The 22,506-nt window shown below is 43.3% G+C and overlaps 1 protein-coding gene across 1 annotated transcript in view; it reads left to right on the top strand.

The window, feature by feature from the left end:
- The window catches only part of LOC140190988 (CSC1-like protein 1), a 67,023-nt gene extending 44,824 nt beyond the window's left edge, over positions 1 to 22,199 (top strand). Inside the window, 6 exon segments of the mRNA XM_072248024.1 lie at positions 536 to 698; positions 5,993 to 6,098; positions 11,326 to 11,493; positions 15,038 to 15,150; positions 16,603 to 16,665; positions 21,463 to 22,199. Of these exon segments, the coding sequence (XP_072104125.1) occupies positions 536 to 698; positions 5,993 to 6,098; positions 11,326 to 11,493; positions 15,038 to 15,150; positions 16,603 to 16,665; positions 21,463 to 21,660 (811 nt within the window). The 3' untranslated portion in view covers positions 21,661 to 22,199.
- Positions 22,200 to 22,506: the final 307 nt, after the last annotated feature.

Raw genomic sequence — 22,506 nt, 5'->3', positions numbered from 1 at the left:
ATGCAGCAGTGGAATTACACCATTCGGGCCATCAAGTCTATTGTGCCATTCAGTCATGGCTGAATTTTCTATTCAGGCTCATTCTCCAACCGCCTCCCCAAAACCTTTAATTGCCTTATCAATCAATCTCTGCCTTAAATACACTGACTGACTTGTCCTCCGCAGCCCTCTGTGGCAATTCATTCCACAGTTTCACCATCCACTGGCTGAAGGACTTCCCTCTCACCTTGTTCTAAAGGGGGCTCCCTTTCTGCCAAGGCTGTGACAGAGTAGGGCTGAATCCTGAGGTGCCTGACGCTGGGTTTGAGCAGAGTACATCTACCAGAGCTGTTTCCCCTGTGATGATGGGGAGGGCGCCACATGAAAACAGGAGCAGGTGTGGACTACTCAGGCCCTCTGACCTGCTCCCCTCTTGGCTGATTTCTGACTTCTCTTCTGTGGCAGTTCCCCATTGCCCTCAGTTCTCTGTGGAACCACTGTTGGGTGTGGAGCTTGGACGCAGGGTTGCTGATGCAAGCACTTTCCTTGTTCCCAGGTGTGTATTCCTCCCTGATCAGGGTGCCTTCTTTGTGAACTATGTCATCGCGGCAGCCTTCATTGGGAACTCAATGGAACTCCTGCGCCTGCCCGGGCTCCTCCTCTACACCTTCAGGATGCTGATGGCCAAATCAGCAGCTGACAGGAAAGTTGTTAAACAGGTCAGTACTGGTTCTGTGTTTGCCTCAGGTTTTTGATCAAGCTGCTGAGGGAAAGGAGAGGTGGGAAAGCATTCAGAGCCCCTGGTTTTGTAAAACGGGAACACCGGGGCTGGTGTTCATCTCCCACAAGGGGTACAGCTGATGCTGAATGGAGCCCACCAGCAACATGACACCTGTGGAATCAGGAGCCAATGCACTTGATCACTGCTGGACTGCGATCAAGTCCACACTTTCACGAGACCAATCACTTAGCTGTACTTCTACTCCTGGTATTTAGGGAGAGACTAAGAACTGCACTACCAGTGGTGAGGTACAGGAGCGCTTACAGGACTGCTTTGAATCAGTGGTCTGATCCATATTCAGGGGGATTGATCTGAATGAATACACCACAATTGTCACAGATTTTTATCAAGACCTGTGTGGAGGAGTGTGTGCCTTCAAAAACATACTGAGTGTACCCAAAACAGAACTTGTGGGCGAACAGGAGATTCACAGACTGCTGATGGCTAGGTCCATGGCATTTGAGATCAGTGATCCAGAGTCGTACAAGAAGAAGGTACAATCTACAGAAGGCCATCATGAGAGGCAATTCCATGTACAGTCAGAGACAAAAACAGATGCAAGACTGTTGTGGCAGGGTTTGCAGGCCATTACTTCAAACCCAGTCAGAGAAAAGTACAACACAGAAACAGGACCTTCGGCCCTTCTAGTCCATGTTGAAACCATTTAAACTACCTACTCCCATTGACTGGCACTGGGCCCATAGCCCTCCATACCCTTAACATCCATATACCTATCCAAACTTTGCTTAAATGTTGAAATCGAGCTCGAATGCGCCATTTGTGCTGGCACCTGGATCATGAGAGTTCCACACTCTCATGATCCTCTGGTGAAGAAGCTTCCCCTCATGTTCCCCTTAACCTTTACACCTTTCCCCATGACCTCTGGTTGTAGTCCCACCCATCCTCAGTGGAAAAAGCCTGCTTGCATTTACCCTATCTATACCCCTCATAATTTTGTATACCTCTATCAAATCTCCCCTTAATCTTCTTCATTCTAAGTAATAAAGTACCTGAAGTAGTAGTTATCTGTATTATATGTCCTTAAATTACCTTGCTGCATGGAATTGCAGGCACAAAGTCATTACAAGAGTTAATATTATTAAAGTGTATAGGCTTCATTATTGCCAAGAATTGTATCTTTTTGTTTTAAAGTATAAGGCAAAGCCTAACAGCATAAATAGCAATGATGCTTCTCTCCCCGATGAGCTTAATACTTTTTATGCATGCTTTGAAAGGGAGAATAAAACTACAGGGTCGTTCGTCACTGTGAATCCTCACAGCAACTAACGACTCTGTGATCTGTCTTGGAGACTGATTTCAGAACATCTTTCAAGAGGGTGAATCCTTGCAATGCCTCAAATGGTTGGGTACTGAAAAGCTGGGCCAACTAGTTGGCTGGAGTGTTCGCGGAGATTTTCAGTCTCTCACCGCTGCAGTTGAAATTCCCACCTGTTTCAAAAGGGCATCAGCTATACTAGTGCCCAAGAAGAGCGTTGTGAGCTTCCTCAGTGATTATCACCTGGTGGCACTCACATTTACTGTGATGAAGTGCTTTGAGAGGTTGTTGGGCAGAATTAACTTTTTCCTCAGCTAGGAACTGGACCCACTGCAATTTGTCTACTGTCACACCAGATCTATAGCAGACACAATCTCACAAGCTCTCCACTGGGCTTTGGAACACCTGGACAACAGTGGTATCTCCCTCCTGTTTATCAGTTACAGTTTTCACTGTCAACCCCTCAGTGTTAGTCAACAAATCTCAAAACCTGGCCCTCTTTACCTCCCTCTGCAACTAGGTCCTTGACTTCCTCATCAGAAGTCTACAGTCACTATGGTTTGGTGATAATAACTCCTCCTTGCTGACAGTCAACACAGGCGCATTTCAAAGATGTGTGCTTGGCCCACTGCTTATTCTCTCTACATTCATGACTGTGGCTAGGCACAGCTCAGACATCATTTATAAATTAGTCTATGACACCACTATTGTTGGCAGAATCTCAGATGGTGATGAGGCATCAAACAAGAGTGAAATGTCTCAGCTGGTCAAGGTGTCACAGCAACAACCTTGCACTCAATGTCGGCAAAACAAGAGAATTGATTGTGGACTTCAGGAAGGGGAAGTCGGGAGAACACACACAATGTTGGTTGTGGAAAGGGTAAGCAGTTTCAAGATCTGGGTGTCAACATCTCTGATCTATCCTGGGCATATTGAAGAAAATACGAAGAAGGCATGGCAGCAGCTATATTTCATTAGGAATTTGAGGGGATTCTGTATGTCATCAAAGACTCTCACAAATTTATACAGATGTACTACGAAGGCAGAGGAGGATGACAGGGCTGGAGAATCTCAGTTACGAGGAGAGCCTGGGTTTGTCTACCTTGTAGTGGAGAAGGTAGAGGGCTGACCTGGCCAGTATATATAAAATAAGGACTGGTACAAATAGGGTAGATAGTTTCTCCATAAACAAAGTTGTCAGAAACTAGAGAACACGGGTTTAGGGTAAGGAGGAGAGTTATTAGGGAACTGAGGAAGATCTCAGATGGTGTTTGGAATCCATAGTGAGTCAGTAGTGGAGACAGAAGCAACATGACAGAAGTAGTTGCATCGCCAAGACACAGATGATCATGGACCAAGCTCTGGTAAATAGAATTAGTGCAGATGGGTACTTGAGTATTGGACATGGAGTTCAAGTTTGTAGGTATTAAATGCTTTCAGGACTTGTTTGTAGAGGAAGGTCTTTTTTCGTTGGAACAATTGTCAACTAAATATAGTTTACCCAAAACTCATTTTTTTCGATATCTACAAATGAGATTTTTTTACGGTCTCAAATAAGTACATTTCCTAAAAGTCCTGATAAGAATCTACTAGATGTAATCTTTAATCTGAAACCTTTTTATAATGGATCTATATGTAATATTTATAATATGCTGTTGGGAATGAGAAGTGTTCCTTTAGATAAAATTAAAAATCTTTGGGAACAAGACTTACAGACTTCAATTTCTGAGGAAACTTGGAATCAGATTTTTAAATTGGTCGACACTTTATCGTTACGTGCCTGTCATTCTCTCCTTCAATTTAAAGTGGTCCTTGGGGCCCATATGACTAGGGATAAGTTGTCTCGTTTTTATTTAGATATATCTCTGTATTGTGATAAATATAATGAGAAGCTTCACTCATTCATATGTTTTGGACATGTCCGAGTCTTGGAAAATATTGGAAATAAGTATTTCAAACCTTCTCGATAGTTTTTAAAGTAAACTTCAAGCCTAATCCTTTGACTGCTTTATTTGGTATTTGTGGAGGAAAGGATATTATTTTGGAGCCATCTGATTTGCACATTTTGGTTTTTATGTCTGTTATGGCCAGAAGGACACTTTTGCTTAAATGGAAAGATGTGGCCCCTCCTATTCACACCCAATGGTTACGTGATGTGATGTCATGTTTAAATTGAGAAGATTCGATGTTCAATCTTTGAATCTAATCAAGACTTTCTAACATTGTGGGGACCCTTTCTGAATTATTTTCAAAACCTTTGATTTGCTATTAAAGCACAGATGATGACTAACAATTTTTTTTCTATTAATCAGCTTCGGTCTTGGTAGTGGGTTAGATTTTTTTTATATGTAAGGGATTTCTTCTTTTATGTTACTGCATAGGCTAATTAAAATGGTTTCTTTGTAATGTGAAATGCTGAGAAAGTTCTCTCGCTCACAGCTTGTTTGGGTTATATTGTTGATAAGAGAGCAAATGAACCAATGGGTGTCCATGTTATTCTTTCTAGTGTGTCTGTAAGTTATTGTGATGCGCAGGTTTTTGGGCAGAAGGCGCGATGGACAGAGAGAGAATGGACAAGGTGCTGTGAGCTGGCTAATGGGGTCGGACCCCGAACGGGAGTCCGAGGTCCAGGGTCTTCGGTGGGGAAAGTGGAGACAGAGACAGATTCGTGTGGAGCGTCTGGTCGACCACCGTGGTTGGTCCCAGGCGGCAGGTCGAGATGGTCAGAGGGGATCTAATGGTGAAGAGAGGATCGTTACTAGAGCTCCAATTGTTGTGCACGAAGAGATTGAACTTTGTTAAGTGTGGCGCCTTTTACTTTTCTTTTATATTTTATCTCTATTAAAGTTGAGTGACCCTGAGGCTTGCCGGGGGGGGGGGGGGGGCTACATTTCCCAGACGAGCCTCCAAATGTAGCCCCCCTGGCAAGCCTCAGAGTCGCTCAACTCGCTGTTGTCTAGGGAAACAGCCCTCGGCCCCGCCAAACTGGGTAATTAGTTTGTGTGGATGCTGTGTGATGTACCCCACCCCGCCCAAATAACAGACAATACACCATATGCAATTAAATGAATTACAGTTTATAGATATTACTGGAACTATATAATTAATGGAGATAAAATATAAAAGGAAAATAAAAGGGACCACACTTATCAAAGTTCAATCTCTTCGTGCACAACAATTGGAGCTCTAGAAACGATCCTCTCTTCACCATTCGATCCCCTCTGACCACCTTGACCTGCTGCCTGGGACCAAACATGGTGGTCGACCAGACGCTCCACACGAATCTGTCTCTGTCTCCTCTCCTTGCCGAAGACCCTGGACCTTGGACTCCTGCTCGGGGTCCGACCCCGTTAGCCAGCTCACAGCACCTTGCCATTCTCTCTCTGTCCATCGCGCCTTCTGCCCAAAAACCTGCGCATCACAATAACTTACAGACACACTAGAAAGAATAACATGGACACCCATTGGTTCATTTGCTCTCTTATCAACAATATAACCCAAACAAGCTGTGAGCGAGAGAACTTTCTCAGCATTTCACATTACAAAGAAACCATTTTAATTCGCCTACGCAGTAACATAAAAGAAGAAACCCCATATATATATATATATATAAAATTATTATGTTTCAATGTTACGAACTAATTGATTTGTACAAATATAGAGTAAGGATCTTTATATGCGATTTAGTTTAACATATTGACATTTTTTTCCTGTACTCTATTCTTATATATAAATTAATAAAAATATTGGAAAAGAAAAGTTTGTCATGGGCATATATACTCAAGTATAAATGCCATGGAAGTTAGCCTTCTGCAGTAGCAACACAACACATTATAAACATGATAAACAATCTTAAATCTGCATAAATATAAGTATGTCTATGCTGGGCTGAAAGGTGACTATGATGGTGACTGCAGTTTTTTCTAATCTTTGATCTATATTTCATTATCCCGTAGCACCAGGCGTGTCCGTTTGAGTTTGGACTGAACTATGCGTGGATACTGTGCATCTTCACGGTGGTGACTGCATACAGCATTACCTGCCCTATCATCGTTCCTTTTGGTAAGGACACAATGCTACCTCTGCTTGTCTTGGACTCTCTGATAGAAAATTCAGACTTGCATTGGTTCACAGTTTCGGCACACCCTGGAGTGTGTTACAGCCAGTGATGCACTCTTGGGGCATTGTTGCTGCTGTGGTATGAGAGGCCTTACTGCTTTTCCTTGAAGCTGTTTCCAGTCCCCAGTCAGAGCTCATGAAGCCCCCCTTGAAGGATATCCACATTACTGTTGCTCTCTTCCTTCAAGGGATCGAGTGTCAGGTCAAGGAACTGGAGCTGGATGTACTCAGGACCATCAGAGTGGCTGAAATCCTCAAAGATGAGACTTTTACTGAGGTGATCACACCCAGCGTGCAGGCTTCAGATAGTCGATGGGCGACCACTAGGAGGAGTAAGGGGAATAAGGGTTTCCCTGTGGCCATTCTTCTCAGCAACAAGTATACCACTTTGGATACTGCTGAGGGAGATGACCTGTCAGCGCATGGCAGCAGCAGTCAAGTCATTGGCTCTGTGGCTCAGCAGGGGAAGGTAAAGACAGGTAGATCGATAATGATAGGAGACTTGATAGGGGGGCAAACAGGAAATTCTGCAGCTGTGAAAGAGATGTCAGGGTGGTGTGTTGCCTCCCAAGGTCAAGGATGTCTCAGAGTGGCTGCAGAATATTCTCAAGTGGGAAGGTGAGCAGCCAGAAGTCTTGGTGCACATTGACACCAATGGCATTGGTAGAAAAGGGGGAAGAGGTCCTGAGCAGAGAGAATAGGGAGTTAGGGAAGAGGCTGAAGAGCAGGATCACCAAGGTAGTAAATATCTGGATCATTCCCAGTACCAAATGCTAGACAGGACAGGAGTAGGCTGATAGTACAAATGAATAAGTGGCTGAAGGATTGGTACATGGGGAACAGTGTTTCAGATTTCTGGATCATTGGGATCTCTTCTGGGGAAAGTATGACCTGTACGAAAAGGACCTTGCGGGTAGGTTTGCGAGAGCTGTTGTGGAGGGTTTAATTTGGCAGGGGATGGGAACCGGAGTGATAGGGCTGAGGATGGGGCAAATGATATACAAGTAGATGCAGTGTGTAGTGAGACTGTGAGGAAGGACAGGCAGATGAGAGGGCAAAAGTGCAGTCAGTGGGTTCAGTTGAAGTGTAACATGGGAGCAGAATCAAAAGTGATGAATACAGGACTGAAGGTGTTATATTTGAATGCACACAATATAAGGAATAAGGGAAATGATCTTGTAGCACTGTTAGAGATTGGCAGGTATGACGTTGGGGGTGTTACTGAATCATGGCTGAAAGAATATCATAGTTGGGAGCTTAACATCCAAGGATACACATTGTTTCAAAAGGACAGGCAGGTTGGCAGAGGGGACGGGGTGGCTATGTTAGTAAAAAAAAAAAATGAAATCAAATCCTTAGAAAGGGGCAATATAGGATTGGAAGATGTAGAATCCTTGTAGGTAGAGTTAAGAAACTGCAAGAGTAAAAAGACCTTGATGGGAGTTGTGTACAGGCCTCAGACCAATGGCCAGGATGCGAGATATAAATTACTACAGGAGATAGAAAAAGCATGTTAAAAAGGCAATGTTAAGACAGTCATGGGGGAATTCAATATGCAGGTAGATTGGGAAAGTCAGGTTGGTGCTGGATCCCAAGAGATGGAATTTGTAGAATGCCTATGAGATGCTTTTTAGAACAGCTCGTGGTTGAGCCCATTAGGTGAAAAGTCAACTCTGGATTCAGTGTTGTGTAATGACCCTGATTTGATTAGAGAGTTTAAGGTAAAGTAACCCATCAGAGGCAGTGATCATAATATGGTAGAATTCACCCTGCAATTTGAGAGGGAGAAATTAGATGTATCAATATTACAGTGGAATAAGGGGAATTCCAGAGGCACGAGAGAGGATTTGGCAAAAGTTGATTGGAAGGGGATACTATCAGGGATAACAGCAGAACAGCAAATGGCTGGAGTTCCTGTGGGCAATTCAGTAGGCACAGGATAGATACATCCCGAAGAATTTGTAGCATCCGAAAGGGAGGATGAGACAACTGTGACTGACAAGGGAAATCAAAGGTAGTGTCAAAGGAAAAGAGAGGACATATAATATAGCAAAAAATAGAGGGAAATTGGAGGATTTTAAAACCAAAGGTTTTAAAACCAAAGAGAGAAAATAAGAAATATGAAGGTAAGCTAACCATTGATATAAAAGAAGTTTTTTCAGATGTATAAAATGTGTAAGAGAGGTGACATTGTATATCAGACTGCTGGAAAATGACACTGGAAAGGTAGTAGAAAGGAGTCCTTATACAGACTCCTGTGAACACCACTAGCACTGGCAGCCAACCAGAAAAGGCCCCCTTTATTCCCACTCTTTGCTTCCTGCTAGTCAGCTAATCTTCTATCCATGTCATATCTTTCCTGTAGGACCATGGGCCACGGTCAGCAATCTTGGTAAGCAATCTCATGTGCGGCAACTTGCCAAAGAAATGGCAGAAGGACTTGAGTGTTCTGTGTCAGTCTTCACTGGAAGATATTGGCAGTATACCAGAAACTTGAGAGTTGGGGGCAGAAGTGAGCATAGTTGCTCTTACTAAGGAGAAAGTGCTTGGGAAGCTGAATGGTCTGAGGGTAGATGAGTCACATGGACTAGATGGATCACACCCCAAGGTTCTGAAAGAGACATCTGAAGAGATTTTGGAGGCATTAGTCATTCATTATCTGCTGTGTCATAGGATGTGGGTGATCATGGTCTTCTCTTCCATCTGTCCTTAATCTGAGAAGTTCTAATAGCTCTTCAAAACTGTTGCCTGTCCATTTCTTGATGTATCTCATGAATGTCATGTACTGTTGACCACGACAGTGAAGATTTTTAAAGAATGACTAGATTCTGGAATGGTTCATAGGACTGGAAAATTGCAAATGCACTCTTGAAGAAGGAGAGAGGCAGAGGAAGGGAAATTATAGGCTAGTTAGCCTGACTTCAGTGGTTTGGAAGATGTCGGAGTCCATCATAAGGATGAGATTTTGGGGTGTTTGGAGGCACATAATAAAGTAGGCCAAAGTTAGCATGGTTTCTTTAAGGGGAAAATCTTGCCTGACAAATCTGTTGGAATTCTTTGAGGAAAATAACAGGCATGATAGACACAGGAGAGTTAGTGGATGTTGTTTACTTGGATTTCCTTCAGGCCTTTGGCAAGTTGCTGCACATGAGATTGCTTACCAAAATAAGAACCCATGGTATTACAGGAAAGATACTGTCTGGCAGGAAGCAAAGAGTGGGAATAAAGGGGTCCTTTTCTGGTTGGCTGCCAGTGCTAGTGGTGTTCACAGGAGTCGGTATTAGGACTCCTTTTTGTTACATATCAATGATTTGGATGATGGGATTTATGGCCTAGTGGCCGAGTTTGCAGATGATACCAAGATGGGTGAAGGGGCAAGAATTGTTGAGGAAGCAGGGAGTTTGCAGAAGGCTAGACAGATTGGGACAACGGGTGAATAAGTGGCTGATGGAATATATTGTACAGAAGTGTATATTCATGCACTTTGGTAGAAGAAATGAAGGTGTAGACTATTTTCTAAGTGGGGAGAAAATTCATAAATCAGAGGTGTAAAGATACTTGGGAGTCCTTATGCAGGATTCCCTAAAGGTTAACTTGCAAGTTGAGTTGGTGGTAAAGAAGTCAAATGCAATGTTAGCATTCATTTCTAGAGGACTAGAATACAAAAACAAGGACTTAATGCTGAGGCTTTTTAAGGTATTGGTCAGACAGTACTTGGAATATTGTGAGCAGTTCTGAGCCCCTGATCGAAGGAAAAATGTGCTGGTATTGGAGAGAGGCCAGAGGAGGTTCCTGAGAATGATTCCAGGAATGAAAGGGTTAACTTACAAGGAGAGTTTGACGACTCTGGGCCTGTACTCACTGCAGTTTAGGAGAATGAGAGGGGATCTCATTGAAACCTATTGAATATTGAAAGGCCTAGATAGAGTGGATGTGGAGATGATGTTTCCTATAGTAGGTGAGTCTGGGACTCAAGGGCACAACCTCAGAATAGAGGGATGTCCTTTTTGAACAGAGATGAGGAGGAATTTCTTTAGCCAGAGGGTTGCGAATTGTATGGAATTCATTGCCACAGATGGCTGTGGAGGCCAAGTCATTGAATATATTTAAAGTGAAAGTTGATAGGTTCTTGATTAGTCAGGGCTCAAAAGGTTACATGGAGAAGGAAGAAAATATTGTTGACAGGGATAGTAAATCTCCATGATGGCATGGTGGAGTAGACTCAATGGGCCAAATGGCCTAATTCTATTCGTATGCCTTATGGTCAGTGTCAGACTGAGACTCAGTATGACGTGCCCAAGCCCACAGCCAAGTGAGTACTTCTACCTTTTCACGTAGGCAGGAGGTGGAAGAATCTGCACTTTTCCCTAGTGGTCACTCATGGGAAAGTAGAAGCAAGTGGGGGAGTGATTTTCTGACATGTTATACATGGGTCTACAGTGAAGAAACCCAGCTCTCCTTGACCCTATCACCCACATTGCTGTGTGCTGATCACAGGATGAACCCCAGTGCACAGCTACAGAACTCCTGGAGCTCAAATGAGCTGGATTAGGGGATGGTGGGAATGGAAATGCATGTGCTCTTGCTTACAGTAATCCCTTGGGACAGTGTGTGCACATCTGTCTCTTTATGCTTAAAAGAGAATGAGTGGTGACCTTGTTCAAACATACAAATTCCTGCGAGAGCCTGAGAGGGCAGATGTTGAAATGTTTTTACTCATGGGAGAATCTTGAACAAGGGGACATGGATATAATATCAGGAACCATTCCCTTCTGAGGTGTGCAAAATTTGTTCACCTAGAGGGTGGTGAATCCCTGGAATTCTCTTCCGTTGATGCTGGTGAAGGTCATATCATTAGATATATTTAAGGTGAAGGTAATCAATATTTAGAAAATTGAGGAATTGGGGAACTGACACAGAAAAGACCAACATGGATCAGCCATGATCATATTGTATGGGCGGGGGTGGCACAGGGGGGTAGGTTTGAGGGGCTGAGAGGCCCACTCCAGCAACTTCCTTTTGAGGTGTGTGGCATGAATTTGTGCATGTATGAAGAGAGAGTGTGGTGTATACACAAGTGTACCACACAAGCAGTGTGTGGATTGGGATGGGGATATTCCAAAATAGTTTTGGATGCCAATGCTGCTGTCATGCGTTTGAACCTCACTAGGATTGATCTACATAATGCTGCGGTATCTGGTGGACAGGTACAACCTCTACTACACATACCTGCCTGCCAAGCTCAGCCAGAGACTGCACACCGCTGTGGTGAAACAGGCTGCTACGGCCCCCATCATCTGCCTCTTCTGGCTTTTCTTCTTCTCCATTCTCCGAGGTGGTAAGTCCATTTCTGCCTGGTTGTGCTTCACCAGTAATTACAGTAAACTGCCTGGAGCAGAGACTTTCACAACACTTGGACAGTGTTAAGGGAGTGACAGAAAAGTTGGTAAGAGTTACTGCCTCATAGCTCCAGCGACCCAGGTTTGATCCTGACCTGCGGTGCTGTTTGGAGTTTGCACCTTCTCCCCATGACTGTGCAGACCCCTTTGGATGCTCTGGTTTCCACTCAACATGTAGGTTGGTAGGTTAATCGTCCCCAGTGTGTAGGCGAGTGGTAGATTCGGTGGAGGTGGAGAGGTGCGAAAGAGGAGAACAGGTTTAGTATAAATGAGTGTTTGATGCTTGATGTGGACAATCTGGGCAAAAGAGATTTTCTTCTGTGCAGTGTAAAGAATGCTGAAAAGGGGGATTAATATGGACAAGAACACTGGTAGAGGAGATTTAGGAGGATGTTGCTAGATCTCAAGGGACTGGGCAGGTTGGAAGTGTTTTCACTGTTGCACTGGAGAATGTGGAGTGATCTTAATAGAATTGTATAAAATCATGAGGGGTGTAGATACAGGAATGCACATAATCTTTTTTATCTCATGGTTGGGGAATCAAGAACTAGAGCAGTGATTCCCAAACCACATCCCCAGTAACCCCTCTCCTTTTCTGGCCATTACATAAAAACTATAAAGAATTTTGATTTATGATGCAAATAGGAACTGCAAATTCAAATCAGTGGCAAAATATTCAAATCTATTTAAAGCTACATATAAAATTATTTTTTAATTACAGTAAAACAATTTTCATCAACAATTTTAGAGCATACATCAGTAGTTCAACTATTCACTACACCGCCTTTTTGTAAGATGGATGGGCTTAGTGTAGTGATATATCAGCTTCTCACCATCAGGCTGAATGCCACTCAGGAGTGTCAGATCCGCCCCGCACGCCCCCCCCCCATTCAGTAATTTGCAGTGTATTTCATTGCTTTGAAAGAAGGTGGGTGACTGCATTGAAACTGCTCCACTAAATAAGATACAGAGTGCAGGATGGCATTGAGAGATTCCTTTCTGCAACCAAAAGTCTTGATATGATTTTTTTGAACTTCAGCTTTAGCTCAAAGTCTTTTTGTAGTGAGATCAGTTTCTCCTCCATCCTTCCTGTTAATAACTCCTTACAGTGTTCAGGAATGGATTTATTACCCACTCTTGAACTTGGATTGACAGAAGATTTCTTCAGTTCAGATTTCACATGATATGCTAAATACAGAAATGTATATTGCTTTTCGATAAATATAATGCACTTCAGGCAAAATCGAAGAGAATGGAGGATTAGCAAGAGATGAGGTGATGTTGTGACCGTTGTAATCAATTGAGGTACTGAAGATCAAATGCTTATAATTTCTTAAATTAAGCCTGTAATCCCTCAGCTGCCCCCTTGCAACTGAGCAGCCCCACCTCCCCCTTTATCTTGTATTGCCCGCCCCACAGAAACTCCCACTGGCCCCGGGGTTGGTGGAACATTATTACCCATTTTGAGAATCACTTAACTAGGGGGCACGATTTAAGGTGAAAGGGGAGAGATCCAATAGAAACTGGAGAGGTAATATCTTCCACCCAGAGGGTGATCAGTATATTGATTGAGCTGCCAACGGATGTCATTGAGTCAGTTACATTAACAGTATTTAAAAGGTACTTGTATAGGTACATGGATAGGAAAGGTTTAGAGGGATATGGGTAAATACAAGCAAATAGGACTAGCTTATATGTGAATTATGGTTGGCAAGGACCAGTTGGTCTGTAGGACCTGCTTCCATGCTCTATGCTTGCTCTCTCTCAGAGCTGATGATCATTTTTATGTCACTCCACCAACCTGGATCAAGACCAGATACAATGAGACCACAAGGTGGAAGGTGCAGAATTAGATGAGTTAGTGCATCATTACTGTTTTTTTTAAAAATTTCAACCCCATCCTCCCACCTTCTCCCTGAAACCTTTCACCCCTCAAGAATCTATCAATCTCTGCCTTCAGTACACCCAATGACTTTATCTCCACAGCCCTCTTCTGTGTAATGAATTCCACAGCTTTACCACCTTCTGGCTAAAGAAATTCCTCCTTAGTTCTGAAAGGGATGTCCCTTTAATCTGAGGCTGTGCCCTCAGATCCTGGACTCTCCCACTACTGGATATTTCTCTACATAATAGGCATCCATTAGTCTCGTGAGACCATGGATTTGCGCCTTGGAAGGTTTCCAGGGCGCAGGCCTGGGCAGGGTTGTATGGAAGACTGGCAGTTGCCTATGCTGCAAGTCTCCCCTCTCCACGCCACCGATGTTGTCCAAGGGAAGGGAACTAGGGTGAATATAGCTTGGCACTGGTGTCATCACAGAGCAATGTGTGGTTAAGTGTCTTGCTTAAGGACACAACATGCTGCCTCAGCTGAGGCTCGAACTAGCAACCTTCAGATCACTAGACCAACGCCTTAACCACTTGGCCACGTGCCAACACTTCTCTACATATACTCAATCCAATCCTTTCAGTATCTGGTAGGTTTCAATAGGACCACTCGTCATCCTTCTGAACTCCAACAAGTATAGGTCCAAAGACTTCCAACACCCCTCAATTTAAGCCTTTCATTCCTGGGATCATTCTCAAATATCTCCTCTGTACCCTCTTTAGTGCCAGCACTTCCCTTAGATATGGGCCCAAAAATTGTTAAGAATATTCCAAAACTGGTCTGACCAATGCCTTACAATAGCAAAGCAGTATGTGCTTGCTTTTGTGTTCCAGTCCTCTCAAAATGAGGGGACACTCCTTGAGGAAGGAAGGCTGTGTTGATCCAACAACCTGCCCTCCAAACAATGGGATCAGATCTGCCCCTCACAGGGTGGTTGAGGGAAATTTCCTATCCACACCCTTGGATTGGAGCCTGCATTGAATTGAACAGGTTAACTCCCACCACCTCTGTTTGTATATCATTTTAAACTAGAAAGAGTCCAGATATTGCAAGGAGTAGAGGGCCTAAGGTTTAGGGGAGGATGACCAGGTTTGGTCTTTATTTCTTGAAACACACAAGATTGAGGGGCAGTTTTTTTTAAAAAAGTGTTTAAAACTATGAGAGCATAGATAAAGTGGATGATGGCATCTTTTTCCCAAGGTAGGAGAGCCCATAACTGGGGGGAATACTATAGGTTTAGGACAAAAGATTTAAAAGGGACCTAAGGGGCAACTTTTTCACTAGTATCTAAAGTGAGTATATGGAATGAGCTGTCAGAAGAAGTGATTGAATCAGGTACAATAGTATCATTTAAGAAGCATTTGGATAGGTACATGGAGGGGTGGGACTTAGAGGGATATGGACCAATGCAGGAAACTGGGATTAACTGGATGGACACAATGGTTGGTGTGGACTGGTTATGGCAAAGGGCCTATATCTGTGATGTGTTGTTCTATGACTACCTTCACAGACTTGAATGGTTGGTGTGACTGGTCAAAAAATGTTATTTCTATGGAACTTCAGTCCCTGACTAAGCCCCCTCTCTCTTGCTCCCCCAGGACTGACTGCACCAACATCTATCTTCACCTTCACCGTGGTGCTCCTCACCATTGCTATCTGCATCATTCTGAGCTGCACAGACTACTTTAAGTACTTCACCATTAACGTGATGGTAAGCTGATGGGTCTCTGGGTGAGAAGGCAGCAGAGGTGCTGTGCTCCATGGGGCACTCTGACTATGGTGGTGGGGGTAGGGTCAACTATCTTGGTCAGACACACACATAACAGGATATTTAACCTCACACATAAAAGTCGCTGGTGAATGCAGCAGGCCAGGCAGCAACTCCAGGAAGAGGTACAGTCGACGTTTCGGGCCGAGACCCTTCGTCAGGACTAACTGAAAGAAGAGCTAGTAAGAGATTTGAAAGTGGGCCCCTCCCTCTTCCACTTTCAAATCTCTTACTAACTCTTCTTTCAGTTAGTCCTGACGAAGGGTCTCGGCCCGAAACGTCCACTGTACCTCTTCCTGGAGATGCTGCCTGGCCTGCTGCATTCACCAGCAACTTTGATGCGTGTTGCTTGAAATTCCAGCATCTGCAGATTTCCTCGTGTTTGCGAGGATATTTAACATATTTCTTTCTCAGTCAGCCTGGACGTATTGAGCTAAAAAGGCCCCATCACGTAAACACTACAGAAACTCATCAAATACTATTGCTAATTTGATACGATCAAAGTCACCTAAAATTACAGGTGCACCATAAAGCCTCTCTAATTTCCTGTTTATTTCAACACTTAAATCACTGGGACTTTTTGGGGTCCTGAAGACAAGTCCAAGGCTTGTAGGCCATGGAGTTGGAGACTAATACAGAGCGAATACAAGCCCTTATCTTCCCCTCTGACCAGCATCTAGCTAGTCTTGTCACAAACAAGGGAAAATCTGCAGGTGCTGGAATACTGGATTAATTACTACCTTTGAAGTCCTACCTTTTGATCTCCCTCCTCATATTTCAGTTTGCAGATCTCAATTACTTTTTCTTTTCACAGGTACTACAACCATAAACTGTTCACCTGTTTCCACCAGAAAGTCTAGCAGCTGCACTGAGACATCCTTGACTCTAGCGTCAGGGAGGCAACATGCCACTCAAGAGACCTTTGTGGCAGCACAAAACCCTATCTCTTCTCTCTCTCGATTCCTTTTCTTTCCTGTACAGCAAAACCATCCCTGCACTACACACATGCCTACTACTACCTTTTCCTGAGAAGCTATCTTTCCCTCAGTATCCAGAGGCGAATGATCACAGTGGATTCCTGCACTACCTGCCTTTTCAACTGTGTCTACCTCTTTCTGCCAAGACAGACTATCTACAGTTTGACCACCTCACTGAAAAAATATCCATGGAAATCTCAGCCTTGGATGTTCACCAGTGAATCTGTCCATAATTCCAGTTGTGATATGGTTAACCAGCTGCTTGCACTTCCAGTGTCCATTGTGTAACATATGGACACTGGGAGAAGCATCACTGGGAAAGGAAAGTGGGGTGGACAGAGTCGTGGGACCTGAAAACAGTCCCACTCTCATTAGGGTGTTGTTGCAGGATGCTCATAACCAGCATGTCCTTTTCCAGGCAATGAAGCTGCTGACTGAGGAGACGGAAACAGAAGGAACAGCACGTGCCTGGCAATCTAGAGTAAGTAACAGGTCAGCGATAGAGAGCAGGCAGGTGACCAATGGGCACTAACAGACTACTGAGATCCTTTGTAATAACCTGGGAGGAGTTTCACCATTTTGATGAAAAATGGTTAGTACAATTGACAAATGCAAGGTGTGTGTCATTAAGAAGATATTGGTGAAGATAATCATGGCTATAAACAGCAACACTGAGTTGGGCCAACATTCAAGTATTGAAGTGGTGATTGGAAAGTACCCAACTGTGATACTGACAGGGTTTACTGAACTTCACGACTTTGATTTTTGGCACAGCTATTTGTGTGTCTTCTTGCCCTTCAATACACCTAGAACAAAATTGCGAGAGTTAGTCTACTGGGAGAGAATTTGGAACCAATTATAACATACTGCAAAAAGCTAAAAAGCCTGTGGACCAAGAGATGCATTCATGTTGAATGGCCTCCCACACTATAAGCACCAATGATTCTATGACATTAAAATACTTAACTGGGTATAGGATGGTCCATTTAATTAGTGCAAAAAAAAACAAAACCATTCTCAATATCAAGCAGCAGTGCATAAAGGTAATAACTAGACTAAGCACTGGTGACCAAGTTCTACTAAACTGTTGTCAAACTCTGGTTGAAATAGAACTCAGAACAGTATAGCACAGGAACAGGTCTTTCTGCCCTGATTGTGCCGACACAATACCAAATTAAACAATCTGTGATCTATATCCCTTCATATTCAAAGCAAAAAGGAATTGGAGAATGTCCAAAAAATATCAGGGATGATCACAAAATCTGGAAGGCACTTTTATGTGGAAGTGCAAGCTGGTTTTCTTTCTGTTTAAGCATGGTCTAATGGCGTGTTTAAGATTATGAAAGTTTTCATGAGACCGAATGCTTCCATTTGTGAGACCATCAATACAAGGCAGTTAGCAAAAAATCCAATAGTGAATTCAGGAAGAACTTCTCCACAGGGCACATTGAAAGGTTGGAACTCAGTGGCGTGAAAAACAGCTGAGGTGACCAGTGTTAGGAGCTTTTTTTTGAAAATGGAGAAGCTAGATGAAAATAGAAGATTGTGCTGACTGATTGAGCTCAGGATGAGAGAATGCTCACACAGAGCATAAATAATGTTTCTTTGATTCATGAGACTGCACGTTAGCATCTGGTGCAACAATATGCAGGAGCTGCTCAGTGGATCGAGAATCTTTTGTTTGGGGTGTGGGGGAAGGACTGATGCAAGGCTTCGATCTGCAACATTGATAATTCTGCCCCCACAACCCCACACACACAGATGCTGCTTGACCCAAGTTACTCTAGAAGATGGATTATTAATCTCTTTCTATGCGCTACATTGCAAAGCTTAACAGGATTTTGGAATGGGGTTTCTGTAATGTTCCCAGTCAAGAACTAGATTAGTTACAATTGTGAACTCTTCTCCAAATCAATACTCCAGCCTCCAGTTGCTAGTCAAGTCACCATCAATGCCAGAATAGCTCCTTTACAGGGAATGTGCAAGATGTAGTCTACTTGGTGTACTTACAGAGGACGAATGCGGTATTGGTTGAGTTGGTTTATGTGTGGACAGAAGTTTGGAAAATGGGCAAATGGATGGGGCGAGATAGAGATTAACAATCCAAATCATTTATAAGGGCCATTAAATATGTTGCTTGAAGGCACCGGCACCTTTGAAGATGGTGCTAAAATTTAACAACATTGTTTCTGTTCTGATCACTTCTATGGCAAACCAATCCAAAGATAAAAAGCAGAGAACTCCTTTTATCATCAATAACAGAACTCTTAGCCACGTTCCCTTATTGCCCACTCATACTAAGGATAGACTTTCTGTCATCTCACCTTCAACTCCAACAGACTCCAAAGTCAGTTACACAGCATGGGGGGGAAGAAAAGGTCCTTAAGGACATTCACATTCGTGCTGACCAAGATGTATATTCCAGCTAATGTATTTCTGAGAACTTGACCCATATCCCTCTAAACTCGTCATCAGTATACCTGTCCACATAATTAAATGTTCTAATTTTCCCACCTCAACCATTTCCTCTACACGTAGTTCCATATATTTACCACCTGCCGTATATATAAAAAAAAAGTGCCCCCTAGGTTCTTATCAAGCCTTTCGTCTCCAATCTTAATAACTCTATGCTGTAGTTTGCGATTCCCCTACACTGGAAAAAGGCTGCTTACTCTTTCTGTGCCCCTTACAAGTTTATCTACTTCTGAAATTGCCCCTCAGTCTGTCATGCTCCAAGGAGTAAATACCCAATCTATCTAAACTCTCCCTATAACTCAGTCCCTCAAGTCCCAGCAAAATCTTTGCAAACTGATATTCAAAGTTACCTGATTATCCTTAATTCTTAACTGGATTCAGACATTCTTCCCCAACCACCTTCTAGAAGGTCAAAGGGGCACACAATATAGCAGTAGTTCAGGCCACCACCTCAAAGCTGTCATGGTCCGGGTTCAATCCTGACTTCTGGTGCTGTTAGGAGTTTGGACATTCTCCCTGGGTTTGCAACCAGTTGCTTCCATTTCCTCCCACATTTGCTGGGAGGTTAACAGCCCACTGTAAATTGCCTCTAGTCCAGATGTGCAGAAGGAGAGTCTAGCAGTTAAGACAGAATATTTCACAGGGAACTAATTGGGGCATAGGTTTGATAGGTGTGCAGTGACTCTATGGGCCTGTGTTGTAAATAAATATATACGTGCACGTATTTCCACTGCAACTCTCTCATTACTCTTCCATCTCTAACAACCAGTCCTCTTCTCTCTGCACATTCCCATGGAATTACAACTTCTCACAGACTGATATAACATGGAAACAGGCTCTTCAAACTAACTTGTCTATTTCAATATGTATTTATTTTGGGGGTGGCATGGTGGTGAAATAGTTAGCATAATACCATTACAGCACCAGCGAGTTCAATCCTGCCACTGTCCATAACAAATTTGTATGCTTGCCCTGTGACTGTCTGGGTTTCCTCCCACACTCCAGACTTGTGTTCATAGGATAATTGGTCACACAGATGAAATTGGGCAGAAGGGCCTGATAATGTACTGTATCTCTAAAATTGTCCTTTTGATCGAGGTCCCTACCTCAGAAGTCCCATCTGCCTGTATTTGCCCTAGGTCTCTTTCTACCCATGTAATTATCCAAATGTTTTCCTTAAATGTTATACCTACCTCAAACACTAGCCCTGGCAGCTCATTCAAAAAGTATGTGGAATTACCTTGTCAATGCCCTTCATGACTTTATACACCTCTGTAAGGTCACTTCTTAGTATTTTACATCCCAAGAGATAAAGTCCTGGTCTATTCAACCTCTCCCTGTAACTCATCCTCACATTCTGTCAACATTCACCTAAATCTCTTCTGCACTCTGCCCAACGTAATGACACCTTTCTACTTTTCCCTTCCCTTCACAACCAGCCAGGGATGGCTGCCTTTGCCCAGTCTCCATCAGCTGTGGTTGACTGTCCTGCCCTGTTCCTGTGGGCTTCTCTTGGAGTTTGTGAAGTAATGTGAACTTCTGCAGGCCTCCCAGCCAGGAAATCTGCCTAGGCTGGGTTAAATCTGATGCATGCTTGTCAACCCACATGCAAAGACAGGGAGACATTGGCTCCCAGGATAATTTATCCCCATATCCTGGAACATGGGCGTCACTTGACAAGGCCAGTATTTATTGCTTGCCCTAGAAGTCAGCCTCTGCAGTCGTTATATTGACGGAGCTCCCACAGTGTTACCCAAAACAGTAACTATGTAACCACTATAAGTTCAATTACTTTATATACTGACAATCTACAATACATATTTAAAGCTATAAGCCAAAGATGGAAAATTGCTGGAGTAGACCTTACAACTTTCAAGCCTGTTCCCACTTTAAATAATAAGATCATCTAAATTCAGTCCTGGTTACAGCATTCTCTCCCTTTCCCATGATCCCTCCAAGCCCGAAGGGGGAAGGATTTAAAAAGGAACCCGTGGGGCAACTTTTTACTCCACCCCCTGCACACCCCAAGGGTGATGGTAATATGGAATGAGCCGCCAGGAGAAAGTGGTAGAGGCAGATACAATCATGATATTTAAAATACATTTAGACAAGTACAGTACATGGATGGCAAAGGCTTAGAGAGACATGGGCCAAATGCAGGGAAATGCAACTAGCTCAAGGAGACTTGATCACCTTGGACGAATTGGGCTGAAGGACCTGTTTCTGTGTTCAACTTTATGACTCCATGAACAGTAAGTATTTTCAAGACACTTAAATAATAACTTGGCTTCAGTTGCTTTGCTGTATAATTGTGAATGTCACAGATGTTCACAAGCATTCAGTGGCTACCCTCACACTGACAACTGTGACTGCCCAGATCAAGCAAAGGGCCTCATTGGATGCCAAAGCCATTCGAAGACAGCCCTTGTGTTGGAGCCATAGCAGGATCAGGCTGGAACAAATGCCAGATCAATTACAGGACTGTGGATGACCCAGCTCACTGACTCAATAATAGCATTTACTCCTTGCTTTGCCTCTTGCTCAGTGGATCATCTGGGGGTGGGGGTCATTGGCAGCCCAAAGCATCCCAGTGCTGATCACAGGAGAAGCAGAAATGAAGGGGTTTTGTTGATCTTATACACTTAGGAGGTGTTGGAATTTGTCTACATTCTACAGAGGCTAAAGGACAAGACTGGGTGCATTTATCATGAGCAACACTTGCAGCTGGAGAAAGGGCAATGCACTTTGTAATGACCAACATTTAAGCTTTGATCTTCTTTCTCCCCATTCTGTTCCATGACAGGCCTACGTCCCAAAAGTCCTGCGAGCAACCAAGACAGAGCAGAGCCACCTCAACCCAGAAATCCATCCAACATATGGTACCATTGGGGATGGCGGTCAGGAAGAGGCCCAACCCCCATCTCCAGATGACGTTACTCCTTTGGACAGTGTTGATAATGATCAAATATATCTAGTAGATAGTGGAAATAGAGAAAGATAAAAAATACAGCTCTGTTTTGGAAATGGACTAAATCCAACTTCAACTGCCCACCTACAATACTGTTCTTTTGGTTTTGGCACAAGAGGTACTGATGTATTAGACTGCTCATTTACTTGAACAACAATACCACAAGCAGCCAATGCCAATGGAGATTTTGTTGCTATGTTTTTCTCAACATACACATAATTTCCATGTTATTTAAAAAAAGGTAATTCAACTCTTATTTCATGGCTGCCTTGAGGATTAGCATTAATGACTGTTAATGTATGCAGTTAATCCATTTGGGAAGGATCCTTAAGGTGGTTTCAGAATTTTGCACATTTTCTGATTGTTGTGCAATGTATGTGAGTCAAGGATGGCAACTAAATGCATGGGCAAATGGTGCGCCTCTCAGCTTGCAGAGTCAAGTTAAAATTGTATTGTTAAGGCGGGATTGTGATGTCAGCCCTGGTGTGTTCCCCTTAAAGTTAATGTAAAACCCCAAATATGTTCAATTTTGGGCACTAACTTTGAAAATAAAAGAGCGTAATCCTGGGGAACCTGTGGTAGAAGACAAGTGCTGCTTGAGTTCATTTAGTGCTGAGTGCAAGGGAGAGGGGAGAATCAACAGTAGCATAACAATTTTTGTCACTGATCATGAGTGGTTAACATAAAGGTTGGACTGTTTAAATCTTGTCTTCCAAAGGAGTAGTCAAAATATGAGAGTAAATTTTATTCTGATGATGTTGATATTTATCTGGGACAATTTTGGTTTGATGCCCACTTACCTGTTATTCCCTGGGTTACGTTCAGCTGTCCACTAGTTGTGTAACGTGTCATAATTCCAGGCCATTGCTGACTGACACT

This window comes from Mobula birostris, chromosome 2, assembly GCF_030028105.1.
Source record: "Mobula birostris isolate sMobBir1 chromosome 2, sMobBir1.hap1, whole genome shotgun sequence".
NCBI lineage: Eukaryota > Metazoa > Chordata > Chondrichthyes > Myliobatiformes > Myliobatidae > Mobula > Mobula birostris.
This window is presented reverse-complemented; position numbering and strand designations above follow the sequence as displayed.